The sequence below is a fragment of the Pipistrellus kuhlii genome, unplaced genomic scaffold, assembly GCF_014108245.1.
Source record: "Pipistrellus kuhlii isolate mPipKuh1 unplaced genomic scaffold, mPipKuh1.p scaffold_m20_p_4, whole genome shotgun sequence".
NCBI lineage: Eukaryota > Metazoa > Chordata > Mammalia > Chiroptera > Vespertilionidae > Pipistrellus > Pipistrellus kuhlii.
Genome location: NW_023425540.1, coordinates 35,780,620 through 35,803,770, shown reverse-complemented (window position 1 = coordinate 35,803,770; position 23,151 = coordinate 35,780,620). Strand labels below are relative to the sequence as shown.

The window sequence follows — 23,151 nt, the reverse complement described above, 5'->3', positions numbered from 1 at the left end:
TGCCTACAGACAACACCTTGAACAAAGCAGGTGGGCAACAAATCTGTGGCTGCCCCCAGAAGGATGGTGGCTTTCAGAGAGAGGGACTCCACAAACACCTCAACTGCTGGTCTGTAGATGCAGCCCTCACTTTTAATTAACTGGATAAAGAGTCCAGTGTTTTTAAAAAATATATACACTTCTTTTGGTATTGCAAGGTATGATATAAAATTGAACATTTTTCATAGTTTACTTTTTTAAATAGATATTAGTATTAATCATTTTCTCTATTATTCTCAAAACTCCATCTTATGTCTTTTAATTTTAAAGTATCACACATAAAAAAGAGTTGTACATATATGTCCAATTTTTAAAAACAAAGAAAGTAGATAGCCAGCACCATACAACTTTAGAAAGAGAATATTAACAATATCTGAGAATGTGTGCCCCTTTCCACTTTTAAAAATTATTTAAAGAAACCAGAATAAATATCTCTCAGTAAATATGGCCAATTTACAAAGTCTCTTTTTGTGGCCATTTTTAGATAGACTTTTCAGCTACTCGATACTTTATAAGAGAGATTATTGTCTTAGGATTTAAAAGCCTCCATAAATTTTTTTTTTCAAAGAACAAGAACAAGCCCAGCCATTGTGACTCAGTGGTTGAGCATATACCTATAGACAGATTATGGTTCGATTCCTAATCAGGGCACATGCCTGGGTTGCGAACTTGATCCCTAGTAGGAGTCGTGCAGGATGATTCTCATCAATGATCTTTCTATCTCTCTCTCCCTTTCCCTTCCTCTCTCTAAAATCAATAAAAACATTTTAAAATATAATAATAATAATAATAATAATAAATAAGAATAATAACACTGAAGAAGTACATCAGAGTATGACTATTTTCTTTTATGAGTTTATTGAATTCAGAAAAAAATTATTAAAGGATAGAGTTATTGAGCCCAGCCAGCCAGCATGTCTCAGTGTGACTCAGTGGTTGAGTATTGACATATGAACCAGGAGGTCATGGTTCCATACTGGGGGTTTTGGCTCAACTCCCAGCAGGGGGCATGTAGGAGTCTGCTGATCAATGATTCTCATCGTGGATGTTTCTCTCTTTCTCTCTGAAACCAATAAAAATATTTTTTTAATAAAATAGTTATTGAGAAACTTATAATCCAAGGTACTAAAGGTATTTAGGGACTAGAAAGATATATAAAATCTGGCCTCTGCCCTCAATCCTAGTCAATAAATACTTTTTGTATATGTAGCAAAACTTTCAATGTATGTTTGTTTTTCTTGAATTAAATGCCAATATCATATAGGGAAGGGCACAAGTAGTTTATGTGAAACACAGTTTATTTTTGTATTATTTTTTAATTATTGTGTTATTTTCCACAGGAATAACTGTAAACCTACTTGTGTCCCACCCTATATTAATTTTCATGTACATAAATTTATTTTGGTGATTACCAAGATTTACATAAATGAAATTTCTTTACTCTTTTTTTCCCCTTCATATAGTGCATTCATGTGGAGAAGTTTTTTGGTCTTTTAAAAGATAATAATGAAGTTAACTGGATGAATATATTAGTGAATCATTGGTATTTCTTAGCACTTAATCACTTTATTAGCAGCTGTTATTGTAACATAACAATAATTGGCCTAATTGCTGTTCCTAGGTGATTTCCAGCTTGTCTCATGCTATAGGCAAGCAAAAGGAAAGGATAGAGTTGATGAGAACATTCTTCCACTGGCGAATTGGACATGTCAAATCCAGACAGGATGTAAGTATAAAAATGAAAAGATGACTGGCAAATATTAGACTTCTAAATTTAAAATTGTTTAGGATCACATTTTAGAACTGTTATTAAAGTCAATGAAGGATTTATTATCTAATAAGTCAAAATGAATTTAATGCTGTTTTCAAGATTGGTATAGTTTGGGAAAAAATACCCTATATTTTATAGATCTATTGATATATCAATTCCTTTGTCACAATAGGGTAGTAGGGATTGTACCTAAATTACAAATGTCTTAGTAATGGAACCCTTTAACAAATGTGACTCAAAAATGATTATGTGGAGAAAGAATTTATAGTCTTTAACATATCATATGCTTCCCATTTTGTTTCTCCTTCTAAAATGCCTGAATACATTCTCCTCAAAAAGAGGCAACACTACAGTTTTCCTAGCTAATAAATAGGTAATATGCAAATTAACCATCACTCCATCACAAAGATGGCAGTGCCCATAGCCACAAGGTGGAGGCACCCAGTCCTCTCAGCCCTGCCTGAGTTCCCCAGTCCCAAGGGGGTAGCCGCTGAGAACAGGCAGCGTGAGCGGCCTGGCGGAATGCTTGCTTCCTCGCTGCAGCTTGCTTGCGTTCTGTGCCTGACCACAGATGGGCCCCTGGCCAGGCCGGAGCATGGATGGGCCTCTGGGCTGTGGAGAGCCTCTGGGCAGTAGATGTGGAGCGGCCAGGTCCCACAGAGAGCTACTGGCACACGGATTCCTACTAGTAAATTATAAAATTGCATAAATGTTTGTTGTGTAAACTTGCATTATAGTGAGAATTAAAGACATGTCTGTATAGCTTTTTAAAAATTATCCTCAGGCCGAAACCGCTTTGGCTCGATGGATAGAGCGTCGGCTTGGGGACTGAAGGGTCCCGGGTTCGATTCCGGTCAAGGGCATGTACCTTGTTTGCGGGCATATCCCAGTAGGGGGTGTGCAAGAGGCAGCTGATCGATGATTCTCTCTCATCGATGTTTCTAACTCTCTATCTCTCTCCCTTCCTCTCTACAAAATCAATAAAATATATTTTTTTTAAAAAAGATAAAAATTATCCTCAGTTTATACATAATTTAAATTTAAGAACTAACTCAATATATCAGAGTACAAGCAAACAGAGAGAATAATAAGTTATTGTATCAGTTATTGTATGAATATGTATATATCCTACAAGAAAACAGAATATAAAGACTCAAGAGTGTGGGAGGCAGATATATATATGTGTGTGTGTGTGTGTGTGTGTGTGTGTGTGTGTACTGTATATATACACACACACACACACATATATAGTTTTAATGTAATGCTCATGTGAGCCATCAAGTGATCTCTGTGCATTAATTCCAATAAATTAATATTAAATGTTAATATTTTTATTTTTATTTTTTTTATATTTTATTGATTTTGTACAGAGAGGAAGGGAGAGAGATAGAGAGTTAGAAACATCGATGAGAGAGAGTCATCGATCAGCTGCCTCCTGCACACCCCCTACTGGGGATCTGCCCGCAACCAAGGCACATGCCCCTGACCGGAATCGAACCCGGGACCCCTCAGTCCCCAAGCCGACGCTCTATCCATTGAGCCAAACCGGTCCTGGCTAAATGTTAATATTTTTAAACATTAATATTTAGTATTAATAACATCAATATTTAATATTCCACTATTAGGGAATAGGATTCCTCCTAATGCTTTCATTTTTTAATTAATCCCATTAGATCAATCTACATTGATCAGACTGAAAAGAGCTATTTAAAATGAGCAGTTAGACCATATTTTGAAAGTTATTTATCAAATGACATAATGAAAATAAATTGTTTTTATGTTAGCTGCCATCACTTTTTGAATAGCTTTTCAAATTTAAGAAGATTGAAAATTGGAACTACTTCTTCAAAAGAATTTAAATTCATTGATAAAAAGAATAGCATATGTTCCTGTTTGAATCAATTTGGCACTATATGTGATACAAAGTATGTAAATTAAATTAATCTTGCTTATGGTGGTATCCACCAAGCCAAAGGGAAAACAATGCCATTTGAAGCCACAGTTACCTTTTTGTCTTCCAACCACTCTGTTGTCCTAGTCCTGGTTTCAGCTAAAAGTTTATGCAGATTCAGAACTAAGATGGCAAGTGGCACATTAACCATTTTCTTTCATTTATTTTTTATTGTTGTTTTTCCCCTAACTTGATTAGTTACATAAAACAGTGATGTATAATGGATAAGAAAGAGCTTAGGCTCTGGAATGAGGCAAGAATGGCTTTTCCCTGTCAGTTTGGGCAGGTTACTTAACCTCTATAAGCCTGTTCTCTATGCAGATAAGAATAATTACACAGGATTAAATAATAATGTATGCATACTGCTCACCACTGTGTTATGTTTCTTTTTATTACTGCCAGTATATTTACCAGTGCATATATTTACCACTATAACATTTTAAGGTTATAATACTTTCATTTAGGCTTATGAAGGGAAGCTCGCTGACCAGTACTTCCAGAGAACTTTACTGAAGAAAGTGTGGATAGCCTGGCATTCCACGGTGCAAAAGAAGTGGAAGGACGTGGTGGAGCGAGCTTGTCAAGCAAGAGCCAAGGAAGTTTGTGTCCAAATTTCCAATGATTATGAAAATAAAGTTGCTGTGGTAAAACTTTTTTTTTTTTTTTTTTTTTACTTTAATAGAAATAAACAAGATGGGTAGTATCACTCACTGTTACTGTACTGTAGTTAGGCAGAGTGACCCATTTCTAATTCCATTTAATGCAGTATATCTTCAAATGAGACTATGTACTATTTGGGAAAGAACAATAATGAGTCAGATTTACAGATTTATTTATTCTTTAAATGTTGTAACTCTGGCCTCCAAACTTATGTTGGAACTCTTGTATGTACAAGTGTCGTGACAATTTAAATCACTTATAGATCCTTATGTTTTCTTATAGTTCTTTTGCTTTTATTTAGCCAAAAATAGAGACCAAAACCAAAAATGTTTATCCTCTTGTTAATTTAAATAAACCTTATTCATATAAAGTTGGATACAAATTGGAATTGTTTTCTCATTGATTTCTAATAATAAAACATTTGAGACTCAAAATGAAATAAAAACCATATTGAAGAATGCAGTAGACCTTTTGAAATTTTGAAATAAAATACTAAAAGGAAAAAATATTTCATCATTATAGTAAAAAGTTCTTAATGTTAAAAATCAGTATCATTTACAATTTTCTGTAATTGGAAATGACATGCAAAAAATGGAGTCCCTTTAGATTTGGTCTTTGGTATGTGTTGCAACTAATACCACTTTGCACTTCAAATTCTATAGTATCATTTAGTTTTTTAAAATATTAATATTGCAGGCACTCAGATAATTTTTTTTCTAAAGGAGTGAGGGCTATCTGTGGCTCTTAATGTATTTTGTTTAATATTCTATATTTTACATAAAAGATTTATGGTAAGAAATGATATATTGTTTTGTATAATTAAAACACATCAGCAACCTTCAGTGGGACTGGTATACAATTCCCCTTGTTTGAACCTTGAGTTTATGGTTAGAAATGGAAATGGTTTGTTGACAGACATTAAAAGTAAGATGCGCCATTTAAAATAAAGTGAGATACGCAGCAGAAGAGACATGTGGCCAGGCCAAGTGTTTTTAGTACCTGTATTTCACCTAAAAATACTTCACAGTGTAAGTCTACTTTTTAATAATAAATAATATCCTTCCTTGTATACAACCCTTTAAAAAAAAAAATTGCCTTATTTTAGTTATCTGGAGCTTTGGAAAATGCAAAAGCTGAGATCCAAAGAATGCAACATGAAAAAGAGCACTTTGAAGATTCCATGAAGAAAGCTTTCATGAGGGGTGTGTGTGCATTAAACCTTGAAGCCATGACAATGTTTCAAAACAGAAATGATGCAGGTTAGTGCTTTACTTAAGAGTCTCTACCTACTTTCAAAGAGAATTTGAGGTTTCAGTGATTAGTGTGGTCTACAGTACTAATTTTCTGCAATAGATATGTCTCATCCAGGCATACTATTTTTTTTTAATGTTAGTAACTTTTTTTATATATATATTTTATTGATTTTTTACAGAGAGGAAGAGAGGGATAGAGAGATAGAAACATCGATGAGAGAATCATTGATCAGCTGCCTCCTGCACACCCCCCACTGGGGATGTGCCTGCAACCAAGGCACATGCCCTTGACCGGAATCGAACCCGGGACCTTTCAGTCTGCAGGCCAACGCTCTATCCACTGAGCCAAACCAGTTTAAGTGCACACTATTTTTTTTTTAATACACACACATATACTAGTGGCCCAGTGCATGAAATTCATGCACAGGCAGGGGAAGGGGGTGTTCCTCAGCCTCATCTGCACCCTCTCCAATCTGGGACCCCCTCGAAGGATTTTCTACTGCCGGTTTACAGGGATTGGGCCTAAACTGGCAGTCGGACATCCCTCTCACAATCCAGGACTGCTGGCTTCAGCTGCCTACCTGCCTAATTGCCCCTAACCATTCTGCCTGGCCAACCTGTTCGCCCCCAATTGACCCCCACTGATGGCCTGCTCACCCCCTACTGGCCCCTCTTCTGGTCTGCTTACCCCCAACAGCCTCTGCTATCCTATCCTGGCCTGATCACCACCTGGTGACCCAAGGTCCCAGCCCCTCCTTTTTTTTTTTTTTTTTTCTTTTTTTTTCTTTTTTCAGCGCCTCCTTGAGCAGAGGCCAGGGCCGGCTGGAAGCAATTATCTAGGGTTTATTTATCTTCTATAATTGAAACTTCGTAGCCTTGAGCTGAGGCCAGGGCCAGCCAGGGTGGGTGGAAAGCTTGGCTTCCTCTTTTGCCAGGTAACCCAAGCCTCCTCCTTGCTCCAGCTCCATGGCTGGCCGCAATGTTGATTGGATTAATTTGCATATTCACTCTTGATTGTGGCTTGGCATAGCAGAGTGATGGTTAATTTGCATGTTTCTCTTTTAGTGTAGATATATATATTTACTAATTTCAAAGAGAAAGGGAGAGGGAGAGATAGAAACATTGATTGGCTACCTCCTACATGATCCTACTGGGGATCGAGCTCACAACTCAGGTATGTGCCCTTGACCGGAATTGAAACTGGGACCCTTCAGCCCACAGGTGGATGCTCTATCCACTGAGCCAAACCAGCTGGGGCCAGGCACTGTATTTTTAACTTTATAGTGTCATATCTAGTTTTAAATCCATCATGAAAATTCACTTAGTGAGGGTTACTTTTGGTATTTTAGATCTGAGCAAGTAAACTGTTGACTCTTAAGTACATAGGCTCAGAGTTACAACAATTCTTTGAATGTCTAATGCCTTTAAGTGCAAAACGTCTATCTTTGTCTACTTTAAGTGGCCAATTTCCTGGGACTATTTTGTTGATTAAATATTTCTTATCTAGTCATGGTTTCTCATTTTTAAAATCGCTTGTTTTTCAGTTTAAGAGAAACTGCAATTAAAACTCATTTTCAAAAGTTATAAATAAAAGTTTTAATAATGCAATTTTCCTGATGTATCTGTCTTGTTAGAAAAAAAAACTAGTATTTGATTTTTTTTTTATTTGTCCTGATTTTCTACTGTCATCTGCAGTGTATCTCATGTGCAATATCCTAAATCTTAAAGATCGTAAATTAGAAGTTTCTATGAAGAAGTCAAAGTGTGCCTGGCCAGAGTGGCTCAGTGGTTGAGCTTTGACCCATGCACCAGGAGGTCACAGTTCAATTCCCGCCTGGGCTGGATCCCCAGTTGGGGGCATGCAGGAGGCAGCCAATCAATTATTATTTTTTTTTATTGTTGATGTTTCTATCTCCCTCTTCCTTCCTTTCTGAAATCAATCCTATATAATAAAGAGTTAATATGCCAATTAGAATGGATGGCAGAACAACCTTCTGGAATGACCTTCCAAGATAACTTTCCCGGATGACCAGTGAATGGGAGTGTGGGGGTACGGCAGAAGGGCTGCTGCAAGGGCTGAGCCCCTTGCACAAATTTTGTGCATTGGGCCTCTAGTAAAAATATATTTTTTAAAAAGAGAGAAGGCAAAGTGTGACAATAAAAATAGCCTTTAAAATAATACCTGCCAATTTTCAAAGCAATTTTAGGAAGAGTAGAAAAATGCTTCATAATTGAAAAGATTTACCCCAGTTAAAGCAAGAATAGTTATTAAAACTTAGAAACAGGAACTGCATACTCACCCCATAAGGAGAATGGTCATCTCTTCCAGTGAGACCCTTGGCCAGACCTGACTTGTGTACTGGTCCCACATCTGATATGAAGTCTGCCACCCACCTAAAAACAGACAGAATCACTTTCTATCAAAAGCATGTTAAACTCAGTGTGTGTATTGTTGATTTCAAAGCAAAAACAGTATTTTATATTGAATTAGCCTCTTTCATCAAATGATTTCAAAGGACCCATGCATTATAGCCCTCATTAAACTTCATTAATCAAAGTTTATATTTTTATATAAATTTAGTATAATAAAAGGACTTACCCAAAAGTCCCTATTTCTAGATGGAAAGAGGACAATACAGAAAACTATTTAAACATAGGGTTACACACTCCATTCAGATATTCTGAAAACCCTCACTATCGTCTTTGGTATCACAAAAATATGGTTTTAAGTAGAAATTTTAACCAAATTCTAATATTGGTATGGAAAAACCCTTAGTTGCCCTACTTGGTTTGGTTCAGTGGATAGAGTGTCACCTGCAGATAAAAAGGTCCCAGGTTCAATTCCAGTCAAAGGCACATACCTTCATTGTTAGCTCCTCCTGGCCTGGGCCCTGGTTGGGCTGGCTCATGTAGAAGGTAACCAATCAGTGTGTTTTCCTCACATTGATGTTTATGTCTTTCCCTCTCTCTTTCACGCCCTTAAAAAAAAAAAAAAAAAAAAAAAATCAATGGAAAAATATTTTTGGGAGAGGATTAACAAAATAAAATAGCACCTTTAGTCCTAGCTTCTCTAGAAAATGAGGTTCTTCAGTTATTCACTCCTTTGATCTAAGGTTAAGGTTCAGTTTTAACAGAAAGATACTATATGTATGTCACTAAAATCAGTTAAGTATGCAAATATGCTCTTAATTCATGACTCAGATAATCCATCGGTAAGAGCTCATTTCTTTTCCAGTGTCAAGATTTACTTATTGATTTATTATTGTTCGCTGAAAAATCAAAATACACTATTTTTGTTAAGATGGGAGCAGCAGAAGGAAATGAGAGAGTATGTTGTATCACAAAATTATTCTAAAGATCTAAATATTAGGACTTTTATCAGAATAGTTTCATAAATTAACACAAAAGGATATAAATCCTCAATGTAACATTATTGTAATGGTTGTGAGGTCCCACCTGAGTACAGAATTTATTTTTTTCTTTTAAGTAACAGCAAATCATTCATTCGCTTTCACATGTTGAAGGAAGAGGTCTGAAGTCTTCAGTGGTTAGTGCTATCATTAATCAGTTAACAGTGACAAACTGTTAACTGAACATGTATACAAAACATGACAAATTTCTCCATTTCTGTCAAGACCAAATTGTAGCTTTTACGTATTAAAACTGTTGAGAGATAAAAGAATGTTAACTTGGAAGAATATAAATGAAATTAACTTGTCATTTTTACGGCTAGACTCCACAAATAGTAAGAAGGAAGAGGATGGTCCTGCTCATCTGGATCCTTCGACTCCGATACTCTCAGCAGCTGCCCCAGCTTCATCCTCAGCAACAGCAGCCATGGGAGTGGCCAGCACTGCTGCCTTTCCCTCTGCCACGACCATCACCTCTGCGCGGACTGCTTCTGCATCCTCTGTTTCTGCTCCTCTTGGTGCGGGGTCCACAGCTCCCACTGCGTCAGAAGAAATGGTCAGTGCAGTGCACGCAGGTGCCAGTGTTAGGAAAAGGTTCCCAACTTGTGGGTATATTGGGTATTCTGAACTTTTTTCTCATGAATAAAAAAGCCTCTAGAGTTTAGGCCAAGTCACAGAAAATACTTAATACACAAAGTAGCTAAAACATTAATTTGGAAGTTCTATAGAAAGTTCTACAGTAGTGATAATTGAACAAAAATAAATAACTTTTTTATTTTACATTTTCAAAAACTTCAGGAAAAATATATGTTAGAGTTGATTTGGTTTTCTTTGTTTTTAATTTTGAAGAAAACTCATGGGTATATTCAAGGACTTAGTAGGTTAATGACTGTTCAACTACAGCCTTCCCTTTTCTTGGATCGACATTATCATTAACACTATTACTCTGTAATAACTCCATCTTGATTTGATTAGATTTTAATGTTTAATTCATAATTAGAATGAAGACAGGAACAGTTTTTCCGAGAGGCACCATTAGAGAAGTGCTTAGAGGGGAAGGGCATTGTCTGGGGATGGAGTAATTGTGTGAGAACCGGCCGGAAGGGAAATTGACCATGCTATTAATGGTAAGGGTTAGAGCACATCATGGTTCTGACTCCTCCGCCTTCTGATTTTAAACCTGTATTCTTCAGTGTCTCTCAAGAGAGAAAGGTATAGGGAAACAAGTCAGGCTTATCTGACTCATCTCTGTAGGCTTTTTTTCCTTTTTTTTTTTTTTTACACTCCACCCTTCCCTCCTCTAGCGTGGCACAAAGGCATGTGAAGTTCTATAAAGTTCTCAATGGTTTTGATTTGCTTGTCTCCCTGCTCTTCTCCACCCTAACCACTTACCTGAGAGGAAAGATGATGGCAGAATAGGTTTTAGGTGTGACAGTCCCCTCACAGGCCATCAGAAGATGCCATTGCAGAGTCAACCAGATAATTGGTCATCTTCGGTATTCCAGCTGACTTAACTTCTACCTCTTAGGAACTATTAATTTTAGGGGAAAGTAATTTGAGATCTGCCATTTATCATATTTTCTCTTGATTCAAAGAAGTTTTAAGAAACTTTTTGAAGTTTGAAATGTGATCCTATACAGATGATCACATTTAAATAAACACAATTGTTTATTTAAATTTCTGGTTTCTCATTCATGTTGCATTTTCAGATAATGCACACAAGAACTAGATTTTTTAAAATTCCCTTCTTAAAATATGACTACACCATTTACAATCTGCATTTATATATAAATTTGAAAATGCATAGGAAGAACTGAAAGAATAAGTGTACTTACCACCCTTTTTGTTACTGATTTTTTAAAACAGTTGGATCACCTGATAATTTTAAGTCTCTGAAACTTAAACAATATTGCATAGACATCTCTTCTCTATCCCTCCAACTACATCCTACTTTTCCAAAACAGACACACATTCAATTTCATTCACATAAGGACAGCCTTTAGGGCTAGGGTGAGAGGAGAATCACAAGTAAATCAATCTAAGTGTAATACAAGTTTTGCTTTCCTTATATAATTAACAATAGTCAGATTTATCTCAATGCATCTTTCTTGTTTTTGAAAAGAACCATAATAACAAAAGTAGGATTTACAGTTTTTCTTATGGAAAATAATGCAATAATTAAAAAATAATAATATAAGAATAAACTCTGTTTTCACATACTCCACACTGTAAACCTACTTCGGCCCCCACCATGTATATTATTAGTTAGATAATTTACATAATGTGAAACCATCATTGTCAGGAACAGGAAAAGAAGACTTGTTTTCCAACCTGGTTATCTTTCTCTCTACTTTAATCACAGAAGCTTTCTGTGAACATTCAAAACTTTTTCCAGTCTTCCTTAGTACTTTCAATAGCTAAAGGGAGGTGTGTGCAAAAAGTAAACTGTACAGATTTGGGAAAACAAATAACTGGAGAAAGGAGTATTACCATTCTAGTGAAATAGTACTCTGTATCTTGTAAAATTTGATCGGATAGGCAGGCAGAGTGGTTAGGGATGACCAGGCAGGCAGGCAAGCAGTTAGGGGTGATAAGACAAGCAGGCAAGTGGTTAGGGGCAATCAGGTAGGCAGGCAGAGGGGTTAGGGGTAATCAGGCAGGCAGGCAGGCAGGTGAGCGGTTAGGAGCCAGCATTCCTGAATTGCTAAAGGGATGTCTGATTGCTGGTTTAGGCTCGATCCCAGAATCTGTGGGATCGAGCCTTAACCAGCACTTGGACATCCCCCGAGGGGATTGCAAGAGGGTGCAGGCCAGGCTGAGGGACACACAACACACACTCCTCCCATGCATGCATTTTGTGCACCAGGCCTTGTGTTAAATAAAATGTCAGCATTTCATGGTGGGAAATGTTTTTCAAAAAACACATTAGGCAAGATATACAAGCAAATATATTGCAGTTCATGAGGTTGGACAATAGATGGCACTTTACTTTTTCTAACTCCACTTAGAATAATTGAGGGATTTTAGTTGGATATTTAAGCTATTTAGTAGAGTTGGTCTACTAACGTTCTCTTCGTCTGAATGAAAATGAAAGGGTATCATTAGGCAGTTGGTGCTGCTTTCCCATTTTATAAATGAGGAAATTGAGGCTTAGAAAGAGTAACTTGCCTGAGGACACAGTAACAAAAGTAGACTATGTCAGTTCTCTTTCTTTTATTCCTCTTGTTTTTGCCCAGCTAATGTAATTAGTTGACAGTGGGGGAAAATGAGTACACATATGTATTACCCCTGATATAAAGATAATTTTTATGGGATTTTGTCCAGCAGTAAGCAACAAAATCAATAAAAGCTACCATTACTTTATGATCTGATCATTGCATTATTTTGCAATGTATTCTCTAGAAATAACTCTCAAAAGAAGAGTCCACAAAAATTTGCTATATATAGTAGAAAAGAACTGAGATAATTAGATAAACTAATTTGTTGTTATTAAAATCTCTCAAAATTGTAGCGATTATCCATGGGAAAAAAAGTAAACTAACAAAGCAATAAGAAAAAAGGCAGGACAGAAAAGTATTTGTAATAATATTAACTTGCATAAGAATCAAAAGCATTCATAAAACAGATGAATGGCTGCCAGGGGTTAGGAGTAATGGGGTAAGGGGGATGGATATGACTAAAAGGTAGCAGGAGGGACAACTTTATGGTGATAGAACAGTTCTGTGTCTTCATTGCCAAATCTGTATATGCAATCTATAGATATAAAAGCCTAAGTATCCATCTGACTGTCCAACCAGTAGCTGCGATGCACACTGACAACCAGGGGGAAGACACTCAGTGCAGGAGCTGCCGCCAGGTACACTGGCCATTTAAAATAAACGGCACCATGGGCCTGGCACTGACAAGCCCACGCGCGGCTTCCCCACCAGGGACACAGGCCCACCACCCACCAGTGACATGCACCAAATCACAGCCAATGCTGCCACAGCCCGTCCCAGCCTGAAACTGGCCGTGGTGGACTCTGGGTAATGCCATCACGTAGCAGCACCTGGCGTCCTCTCCCTAGAAACTAGCCTCCTTGGAATTTCTTCAGCCCAGGAACCTGACTTGCTTTATAGCCAGGTGCAAACATTTTACAGATTAACCAAATGCTTATTAAGCATTTTCCCATGCATCATTTCATTTGATCCTCACAAAAGTCCTGGAGTAGGTAGATAGGAGACTCGGTGGAATCCTATTTTCTTTTCATTAGCCGGAAAACAGAGATTTAGAAAGTTTAGAAACTTGACCTGACTGAATGAAATAAGAAATGGTGGACATTGAAAATGACTTCAGGTTTTCTCACTCCACAGAATATAGTCAAACACTGCTGCAGTTAAATATCTTACTCTTTGTTCTCCCTGTGTGATCTACAATAATAATCTGCTTTATGTTGATATTTACTGCTATATTGCTGACAATTGCCTGAAAGAAAAGCTGGGGTACTTCACTGGAAAAAGTTTAGCTAAATCGAAAACTGGTCTAATTAAGCAAGTTCTTATATATATAAAAGGCTAAGTTGACTCATCCAGGCACAGTACATATAAAGCTCTCGCTGGCGCCAATCACACACATGTATTTCGATTTGTGATTGTCGGTTGTGAATTTGGTTGACACTTTTATTATAGAGAAAGGGTGAATAGTGATATTAAAATATTTCTTCTAATTAATTTCCTTTCAATGTGCATGAATCCATGCACCAGGTCACTAGTAAAGTGATATAGATCTATACCCAGGCATTTACTAATGTCAGCCTCCTGGTTTTGATGTCATAATTATCCCATAATTATGTAAAATGGAATCATTTCTAGAAACTGAGTGCAGAATGCACAGGATCTCTCTACATGGCCTTTATAACTTCCTATGAATTTATAAGTATTTCTCAAAAACAGGTTTTTTTAAAAGTTGGTGAAGTACTATATAAAATAGTTGGCATACCAGAGTTAAAGGGATGCTCTGCGGTGCTCAGTGTTATGTTATGATTTTTGTCTCATTGTTTTAAGTTTTTGGGTGTTTGTTTTTTGTGTGTTTTTTTCATGTTAAAGTTGATTGAATATACAATTATTTTAAGTGCCTATGTATTTTCTTCATAAGTTATATTACCAAAACTGCTATAAATTTTGCCATGGATTTTCTACTAACTAAATATTTCTTTACTTTTTTAGTATGTACCCAGAGTTGTGACATCTGCACAACAGAAAGCTGGAAGAACAATTACCGCCCGGATCACGGGGAGATCTGATTTTGCTTCAAAAAACAGAATTAGTAGCAGTTTAGCTATAATGGGAGTTTCTCCTCCCATGAGTTCAGTTGTTGTGGAAAAACATCATCCAGTCACAGTGGTGAGTCCACATTTTGACATTTTGTCAAAATCTATGTCCTGAAATTTATAGGCCAATAAATACTTGAATGACATGCTGAAGAGAAGACCAACATTCATGATGACTGGTGCTTATTCTGCCTTTTACTATTTTGTCTTTCTATGCTTATAATTGCACACCTGTCTGAATCTGCCTTTCCTTTTTTAAGAAATTAATTTCAGAAACATTCTTCTCAACAATGTAAAAATTATTAAATACAAAAAGCAATACAGTGTGTTAGTGGCTAGGAGGATAAAATATATAAATGATTTCTCATTCATTTAAAAAAGAGGCCAAAACTGTTAGCTTATTAATAACTAGCTGTTCATGTAACAGGTTTTTATTACAAGAAATACTTCCCTACTTTTATAATTTTTAATTTTTGCTCCTTATTTTAAATTCTTCTCCTTCAAAACAATTGTCGTCATATTTGTAGTTTGGAAAAAGTTGGTGCCTCCGTGGAATTTAAGCAAAAACAAAACAAAACAAGTAGTACCCCAATTATGCTATTTATTTCCTTTTTGATCATATATAAAACAAGGAAAATAGTTGAGCCTCCTTTTTTTTGTTGTGTAAAATGGGAGTCAAAAAGTACTTTGCTCTTATGGTTTATTTCAGAATTCAGGATTAAATGAGAATGTTGTAGAAAGGCACTTTGTAAACTGTAAAACCAAAAGCAAATAAAAATTGCTAGAAAAGGACTCAGGAGACCTATCTGGTTTGGCTCAATGGATAGAGCCTTGGCCTGCAGACTGAAAGGTCCCAGATTCGATTTCAGCAAGGACACATGCCTGGGTTGCAGGCTCACTTTCCAGTAGGGACCATGCAGGAGGAGCCAGTCAATCATTATCTCTTATCATTGATGTTTCAATCTCTCTCTCCCTCTCCCTTCCTCCCTCTGAAATCAGTAAAAAATAATAATAATATATACTATATATAAGGATACAGGAATACCTCTGCATTATTTCTTGTACTCAAAAATTATCTCAAAAAGTTTAATTTTTAAAAGTAACAAGAATATATTCCCAAAGAGAAACAGGATTGATTTTCAAAAAGAATTCTCTCACCTTGGTCAGTGTGCTCAGTGGTTAGAGCATTGGCCCAAAGCCCAAAGAATCTCAGGTTCAAATCCCAGTCAAGGGCACGTACCTGGTTGCAAGTTCAATCACCGGCCCTGGTTGGGCCATGTACAGGAGGCAACCAATCAATGTGTCTCTCTGTCCCTCCCCTTCCCTTCCACTCTCTCTAAAAAACCAATGGAGAAAAATAACAATAAAAAACACAAAATAGTTTTTTTTTTTTAAGATGAAGGCTTTAAAGAGACTACACATGTTTATTTTTAACTCAGTCTTTGTTTTTAGATTAATAATATTATAGAAATTCATATTTTACAGAAAAATAAGGAACTAAAGACTTTTAACCTGTTTTTGATGTTTATCTCACAAACTGCCCTTTGCACCTTCAGTGCTTCTCCAATAATTGGCCATGAATTAGAAAGCCACAAAATGCCCCCATTATTACCTGATCTGGATATGTGACAGACATGATGGCGAGCCTCTCTACAATTTTACATTTTTCCCAAGAATCAAGACCCAGAACTACCAGAAAGTTAATACTAATAAAGCAGTAATTAGATCTCTGACACTTTCTAGGGGTGTCGAACTCAATCAGAGAAGGAGCCAAAATCTAAAATCCAGCCTAAATCGCGGGCCGAATGGTTTACTGAACAGTCATAAACTGTCATTGTGATGGAAACGCAGCGGAGTGCAGTGATGACAGCGCGGTGCGGGCCACATTGCAAGGCCTGGCGGGACGGATTTGGCCCGCGGGCCTTGTGTTTGACACATGTGCTTTAGACCCATCTTCTGGTTAATTGCTTGCTCTTGGTGCTACTTCATTCTCTACTGGATTTTGTAGATCATGATACCAGAGGTAACATGAGTCTATTTCTACAGTTCCTCTTGCCAGTCCTCCCCAAAGAAAAACACCACTATTGACAAGTTCAGATTAGATGGTTAGCAACTAAAATTTCATAGTAGTGGCAAGAATATCTCCTATTTGTTGTGATTACCAAGTTAATTTATGTACAAAGAAACATTTATAAAAATATTTCAGGTTATTTTTCCATTTCCTTAAAGAGAAGCTCTTATTCTTAAAGCAGAATCTAAAATGAAGACCTGCATATCTGTATCATAAAGCTTTTGAAATGCATAGTAATGTTTTTATCAAATATATATAATTTTACACCAAGTATTTTAGAGATGGCTTTTCTAAGTGGAAGAGCCTAACCAGAACCTCCATGTGCTAGTCAAGTGACATTAACTGAGAACTCATCTGCATAACAAATCCCACTGTGGCCTATTGAGAAGCTGTATTGGGTATAATACAGGAAAGCCTACCCAGTCTACGTGTACATATTACACAAATGTATACATGTAATGTGTACTTATGTACATAATATGGACTTGAACATGTTGCATGTATAGATGAAGGCAGATGTGTCCTGACTTGAATGCATCAGTGCTCATGTCTAAGATGTTCTTCTGAGCTCGGAGACAGTGTACATGTCCTCCCCCAACATGTGTCCTCAGTCTCTACTTATTTCTTTATTTAGAAAGTTGTGGTCCATATGAAGGGAGCACCAGGCCTCTGGGAAGTCCTCCTCGTGTGTTACCCAAAAATGTTTAGTCAGTTCCCAGGTGAAATATGACAGACCTGCTTTATGCTGGTTTGAAGCAAGAACCAGACTGGATTTCCTACATGTTCCCCAGGACTGGACTCCACATATTCACAGTGGAGGGCTTGGGCACTAGGACCCTTCTTTCAGACACCTCCAAGTCCCTTTCTACACTTCGCCTCTATAAGCATTATAAGATTCCACTCAGTTGAGTCCTCTTTGAGAAATGAATGCTCCCATGGCTCACTCTGTGCTCCTCTCGCATAAATTATGGGTATTGAGCACATCATTCTAATTGGCTGTGGGTTCCTTATGGAAAAAACTTATCATAACCATTACTTCAATTCATTGCTTGACACTTAATGAATGTTGGGTTAAATTATTAATGATAAAATTATATTTAATATGTATAATTTTATAGGATTATTAAAATAGATTTTTATCTTTTCAGCAAACCATTCCTCAAGCTACTGCAGCAAAATACCCCCGGACTATTCATCCCGAAAGTACTACCTCAGCTTCCAGGTCCCTCGGAACCAGATCCACTCACTCCCAGTCTCTCACGAGCGTTCACTCCATCAAAGTGGTTGACTAAAATGAATATGTTCATATTAAGATCTTCTAAGTGCTCTGGTTTTACCAAGGATTAGAAGTCTTTAGTTTCAAAATTTTCCATATTTTTAGAACATCATGGATACATCATGTTCACCTTTTCAAAATTATAAGAGACTTTTCAAGCCACACCATCCTTTGTAAAATAATATGTAGGATATTTTAATGTTATTTTTTTAATTTAAGCAATTAAGTAAAACTTTTTTAAATTAAAACACCGGACTATATTTTTTAATAGGCTCAGCCTGTAGCTGATTATACAGGCTGATTAAACAGTATATAAATCCTGTTTTCTCTGCATTATTCCACAAAGCTGAATTATTTCCAAGGTTACTAAGTAAACTTTAAGAGGTTTATTTGAAAAATTATTAAAACTAACAGAAACTAAGGTATTTTTATTTTTAAGTGAAAAAGATAAAGACCAAGAGTAATGATATTGTTATCAAAGGGTTTTTTGTGACTGTAGCATATTTGTCTTCATTTTCTAGTAGTCCAGCAATTAAAGATAGGGGGAAATGGCAACACCTATGAGTAGATTTTGATGTTAAAAGGGAAGAAATTTACCAGAACAAAAACACAGTTATATTGTAGAAACATCAGAAGAAAATTTTCTATTAGAATGATCCTATTTCTGGTATTCTTCCTTGTCTCTTTTGAAACCTCAGTTGAATCCATATTCTCACTAAACATCCAGTGTCCTAGAGCAAATCTTCTAAGCCTGAAGAGAGGCTTTTCAGTGCTGGCCAATAGGAAGAAAGCATCTGCCAGAACTGACCAAGGAGTACAGAACCAGGCTTCTTATGGTTTTATTGCTGGCTGCCAGGGTTAAAGTACTTATGGGTTGCATAAAAAATGAGTAGATTCTGAAGAATCTGTTCAGGGCCTCAGTTTCCATATTGTTAACAGGAGTGGATAGATTTAATGATCTGAAGCCTCTTCCATTTTGAACATAACCTAGTTTTATGCTCTAATTGTGTTACAGGAGAGTTTTTCTTATGTCCTTACATTGTTAACAGGACATCATCCCGTTTTCTAATGGGGCAATCCAAGGCTTTTCTGAATTATTAGAAATATCTGGCGCTTCTTATGCCAAACTTGTTCTGGGTTCTCTCAAACAGCTCATGAGTTACAACAAACACAAACCAATAGCACCTCATCTGCTGCCTGTACGGAGGGCAGTCTCCTTCTCCCCTCCCCCCACAGGCTTCCTCCCCTCCCAGTCCAGTCATGAGAAATAGGCAGGCTCCATTTGCAGTCTACTCATGCAGCCCTGAATGGTAAACAGATCAAGTCTTCCTTTCTTCCCACTATATTTTGGAAAAGAGTACCCTCAAGGTCAAATAAGTTGTGCTTGGTACCAAGAGGTGGCCAATTTAGTAATTCACCCTGGTCTAGGCTTTCCCTCCGTCGCCATATTGCCCCTTTTCCTTCGCTCCTGCTCCCTTGAATTTGCACTCCTCAGAGAAGCAGTGTCATGTAAACTGGCTTCAGTCTCCGTTTTTTGAAGAACCTCAGTTACAATTAGGAGCAGTTTTCAGAGTGCAAGCCATAACCATGTGGACAAATTGAAGTCAATATTATGAATACTGTGATTAAGAATATTATAAATCTTATTTATACTTTTAAGTTCTGGAAGCTATATGGTATAAAGCATCAAGTAATTAGTGTTAGCCTAAGTTAACATAAATTCAACAATTAAAACACTTTATACAATAAGAGTATGTATTCATATTTCTTTTTCTATAAAGCAGTTACCCAGATTGGTGGGGGTGGGCAGGAAGAGGAAGAGCAAGGTCAGCAGAAACTGGCCATACTGAAGAACAGATGGAGACAAGACTTTTTCACTGAATACCTTTGTTAAAACTTGGGAATCATGTGAAACATATTAACTGTTTTAAACATTCATAATGTTAAGTGGGTCAAAGACGAAGAACTATAAGTTGATGATAGGATTACCTGGATTGAAATTGCTCATGATATTATTTCTGGCCTTACAGGCCTAGAGTCAGAATTTGAGAATGGAGAGCCTTAAATTATAATGAATAGGTGCCTATAAACTGCCATAAATTGGTGCTTGATTTCATGTTTAATAACTTTCTCAGATTACAAAAATAATACATGTTCATTATGGAAAAAATTAGAAAGTACAAAGAAATACAAAGAAAGTCACCTATAAATCACCAAGAGATAAAAAATATTGGTATATATACTTCTGGCCTTTCCATACATACTACACATATGTGTTATTGAAAGCCAAGAGTGACTATAATTTCCAAAGCCAGTTTCACTTACAAGAGGAATAATAGTTAACAAGGTCAATACTATGGACATGAGGCTACAGGCATTCTCCCTTCATCCTCACCAAACCACTGTGGCAGGTATTTCTTCCATTTTTATAGAGAAGGAAACTGGAGATTTGGAAATTTGAATATTACTGTAGAATGCCCAAAGTTTCATAATTAAAAAGTGGCAAAATCGACTCAAAACCATGTCTATCTTAAAATTCCCAGTTTTCCTATATGCCATAATGCTGTTACCACAATCACATTTTTCTAAAACATGAGGTCCAAAATGCTTCTAGACTATGCTATCCCATATGTTACATTAAATGACAAATGGGGAAATCATACAACTTGCCTTAAGCAAGAGCCAAAAATGTTTTTTGACTTTTCATTTCAGTGGTTGAAAGTAGAATACCACTTTTTCATCTGTTAGGGATCCTATTGCCACCATCTTCATAGCTGAAAGTCCTGCGAGAGGAACTTCATGGCATTAAAGAGCTGAACTTCAAAGGACTGGATGCTGAGTGGAAAATCATTTAAATACAATTTCTCTAGGCATTTATGAAACTACATTTCTTGGGCTTTGAGTTAGTTTCACTTTTGAATTGACGGATCTTTTCTGGGGGGAAATAGCATAAAATTTATTATTAATGGCTAACATTTATTAAGCACTTACTGTGTGCCGGCACTATCTCACAGTTAATCCCACAACAGCCCTTTGCCATAGATCCCTTTTTTCCTAGTTAATCAGAGAACACTGGCACAGCGAGGTTACAGAACTTCTCAACATCACACAGCTTATTAGCATTGGAGTTCAGGCCTCAGTTCAGAAAATGTGCCCTGCACCCCTTCAGAAAATGCCTCTAGTCACTCCCTGGGAGTTCTGATGGATACACTTCCCCAGTGCTAGGCGGACAATGCCATGGAAGGCAGGCATCGCCCAGGCACTATTCCTTATATCAAACTTGAAACAGAATATTGGATCGGGTGTCTGATTTGTGGAAGTGTGGTCTCAGCTTCAGGTAAAACCGCATCATGAAAAAAAAAAAAAAAAAAAAGAGGCAGATGTTGCTTTATTTTGCATAAATGGTTATGATTACATGTAAGTTATAACACCACCTAATTTATTGATAAGTTTTCAAAGCATCTTCCCTGACACGATAATTTTTGGCAGAGTAATTTTTAGCACTAATCTCGACTGGCAAAGCAATAGGCTGCCTGCTCTTTGCTTCCAACCCAGAGATGACATTTTCAAAGACACTAACTTGCTGTTTCCCAACAGGGGCCAAGTAGCTTCTGGAGCAAGACAATTCTTGGTAGTGGAGAACTATCCTTATGACTTCGTTCAGTGTCCCCGTCCCCCTGTCACCTTCCTCATTCTCCTCCCCAAAATACCTGGATACCTCTGAATATGCCTGGTCTACTGCCTGTGGTCTTGCTTGAAAGTCAGAGGAAAGTTGATTGGTGCATCCCTGGTGCTCTCACTTCTAAATTGCTTCTAAATTGAAAATAATAGTATCAAATGATTTTAGACATTTTCTGCTTATTGCCTTATTTCAGAGTAAATATTTTCAGATGTAACTGGTAAGGAGGTAACCAAGACTACCTTTTCAATGTTATCTGTCATTGGATCATTTTTGTCATTCAAGATGGAGACAAAAAACAACAATAATTTTTTAATAGGGTGCTGTTATCATAATGTACACAAGAGAGCACTATTGCAACTACTCCCTTACTAGGGAGCTGAATGTCCATCAGACATTGCAACGCCTCCCTGCAGGGCGAGAGCCCTCTAGGTCTATCATTGGGTCTTCTTTCCAGCCTGACAGAATTCATTGCTAGCATGCAGTTCTCAGAGTGTGAGTACTGTCTGCCTGACACAGGAAAGGAGAGGGATGTTTCAGTGTTGTGTCCCTTGCTTCTGTCACAACCCTGCTATTTCCCCACCCCCAAAGAAAACAGTGGTGATTCCGTGGCTAAGGAAATGTTACAACAAAAAATGCATTTTTAATGTATCCTCCTTCCTTACCTCTCTCCAGGCACAGTATCTTTCTGCTTTTATGAGCATGTCCACAACAAGGCTGTGGTTGCTCTGGGAGGCCACCAACAAGGCAGTCTTTCCTTGCTGAAAGTTAAAAATGAAAGAAAATACTAGGAATGGCCTAACTGTTAGGAGCTCTAGATTTAGAGCAAGGGAGCCTGGCTACAAAGCCTAACCCTACTGCTTCCTTGCATGGTGAACTTGGGCCAGTCCTTAGCTGCTCTTCATCTCAACAACTACTTCATGGTGTAGTGGTGAGAGGTACATAGGATAATGTATATAATGCCCTGAGGACATGTCATGTATGACACAGGTAAATTGTCCAAGAAATGCTAGATAATGATAGTGTCTGGTGCTGTGTCAACTGGGCAAGGGAGAGAGTTTGGGGTAGGGACTCATAACCAACAAGTGATATTTTACACGTGCTCTACCAATGAGAACCCCAACATTTCTCCAATACCCCCGGGTTCTCCTTGGCTCACTACCCTGGGATGTCCTCAGCAAATAAATTACATGATTGTACATTTTCTCCTCCAAAGGCAGGCTTACCCTGTGACATAGGCTTTAGCAAGCGGCCATGCCCCCACCCTTCCATCGCCTTTCCTTCCTTTCTTCTATAGGAAGAGACCTCTTGGTTTCAGCTGGACACGTGGCCACTCCAAACAATTCCTAGTCTCCCTTGTACTGAGTTCTGGCCAATGCAACTTCTGGTACATGCAACTTCTGGGAAATATCTTTAAATAGAAGAAGGGTATCATTCTCCTTCCTTTCCTCCTCCTCCTCCTCCTCCTCCTGAGTGGAATGCTGGCATGGCGGTAGGAGCTTAAACAGCCACCTTAGCCCAGGAAGCAGAAGCCATGCGTTAAGAAGGGAAGTAAGACAGAAAAAGCTGGGTTTTATTAAAAGTAATATCAATCATGACAACATGACTGATTCATAGCACAGAAGTCAGCTTGCTGGGCTCCTAACTAGAATTTTTTTTTCTTTTATATCATATTGCCTCTAACCAAAGATGAGGGTTGAAATCTTAACCAAATAGTCTGATAAATAAGGGCT

The 23,151-nt window shown here is 37.3% G+C and overlaps 2 protein-coding genes across 10 annotated transcripts in view; one reads left to right on the top strand and one right to left on the bottom strand.

Moving 5' to 3' along the window:
* POC5 (POC5 centriolar protein) overlaps nt 1-19,488 on the top strand; it is a 36,289-nt gene extending 16,801 nt beyond the window's left edge. For 8 of the 9 annotated variants that reach the window (XM_036410342.2, XM_045571608.1, XM_045571606.1 and 5 more), the window contains 6 exons: nt 1,661-1,765; nt 4,226-4,405; nt 5,527-5,680; nt 9,408-9,640; nt 14,289-14,465; nt 17,612-19,488. In XM_036410342.2, the coding sequence (XP_036266235.1) occupies nt 1,661-1,765; nt 4,226-4,405; nt 5,527-5,680; nt 9,408-9,640; nt 14,289-14,465; nt 17,612-17,755 (993 nt within the window). In that variant the 3' untranslated portion in view covers nt 17,756-19,488. The remainder of the gene's footprint in view (nt 1-1,660; nt 1,766-4,225; nt 4,406-5,526; nt 5,681-9,407; nt 9,641-14,288; nt 14,466-17,611) is intronic. The other variant, XR_006739745.1, reaches the window with a different exon arrangement.
* A 2,321-nt stretch (nt 19,489-21,809) lies between these two features.
* Nucleotides 21,810-23,151, bottom strand: part of ANKDD1B (ankyrin repeat and death domain containing 1B) — a 30,621-nt gene continuing 29,279 nt past the window's right edge. Inside the window, exon 10 of the mRNA XM_045571577.1 lies at nt 21,810-22,179. Within this exon, the coding sequence (XP_045427533.1) occupies nt 22,042-22,179 (138 nt within the window). The 3' untranslated portion in view covers nt 21,810-22,041. The remainder of the gene's footprint in view (nt 22,180-23,151) is intronic.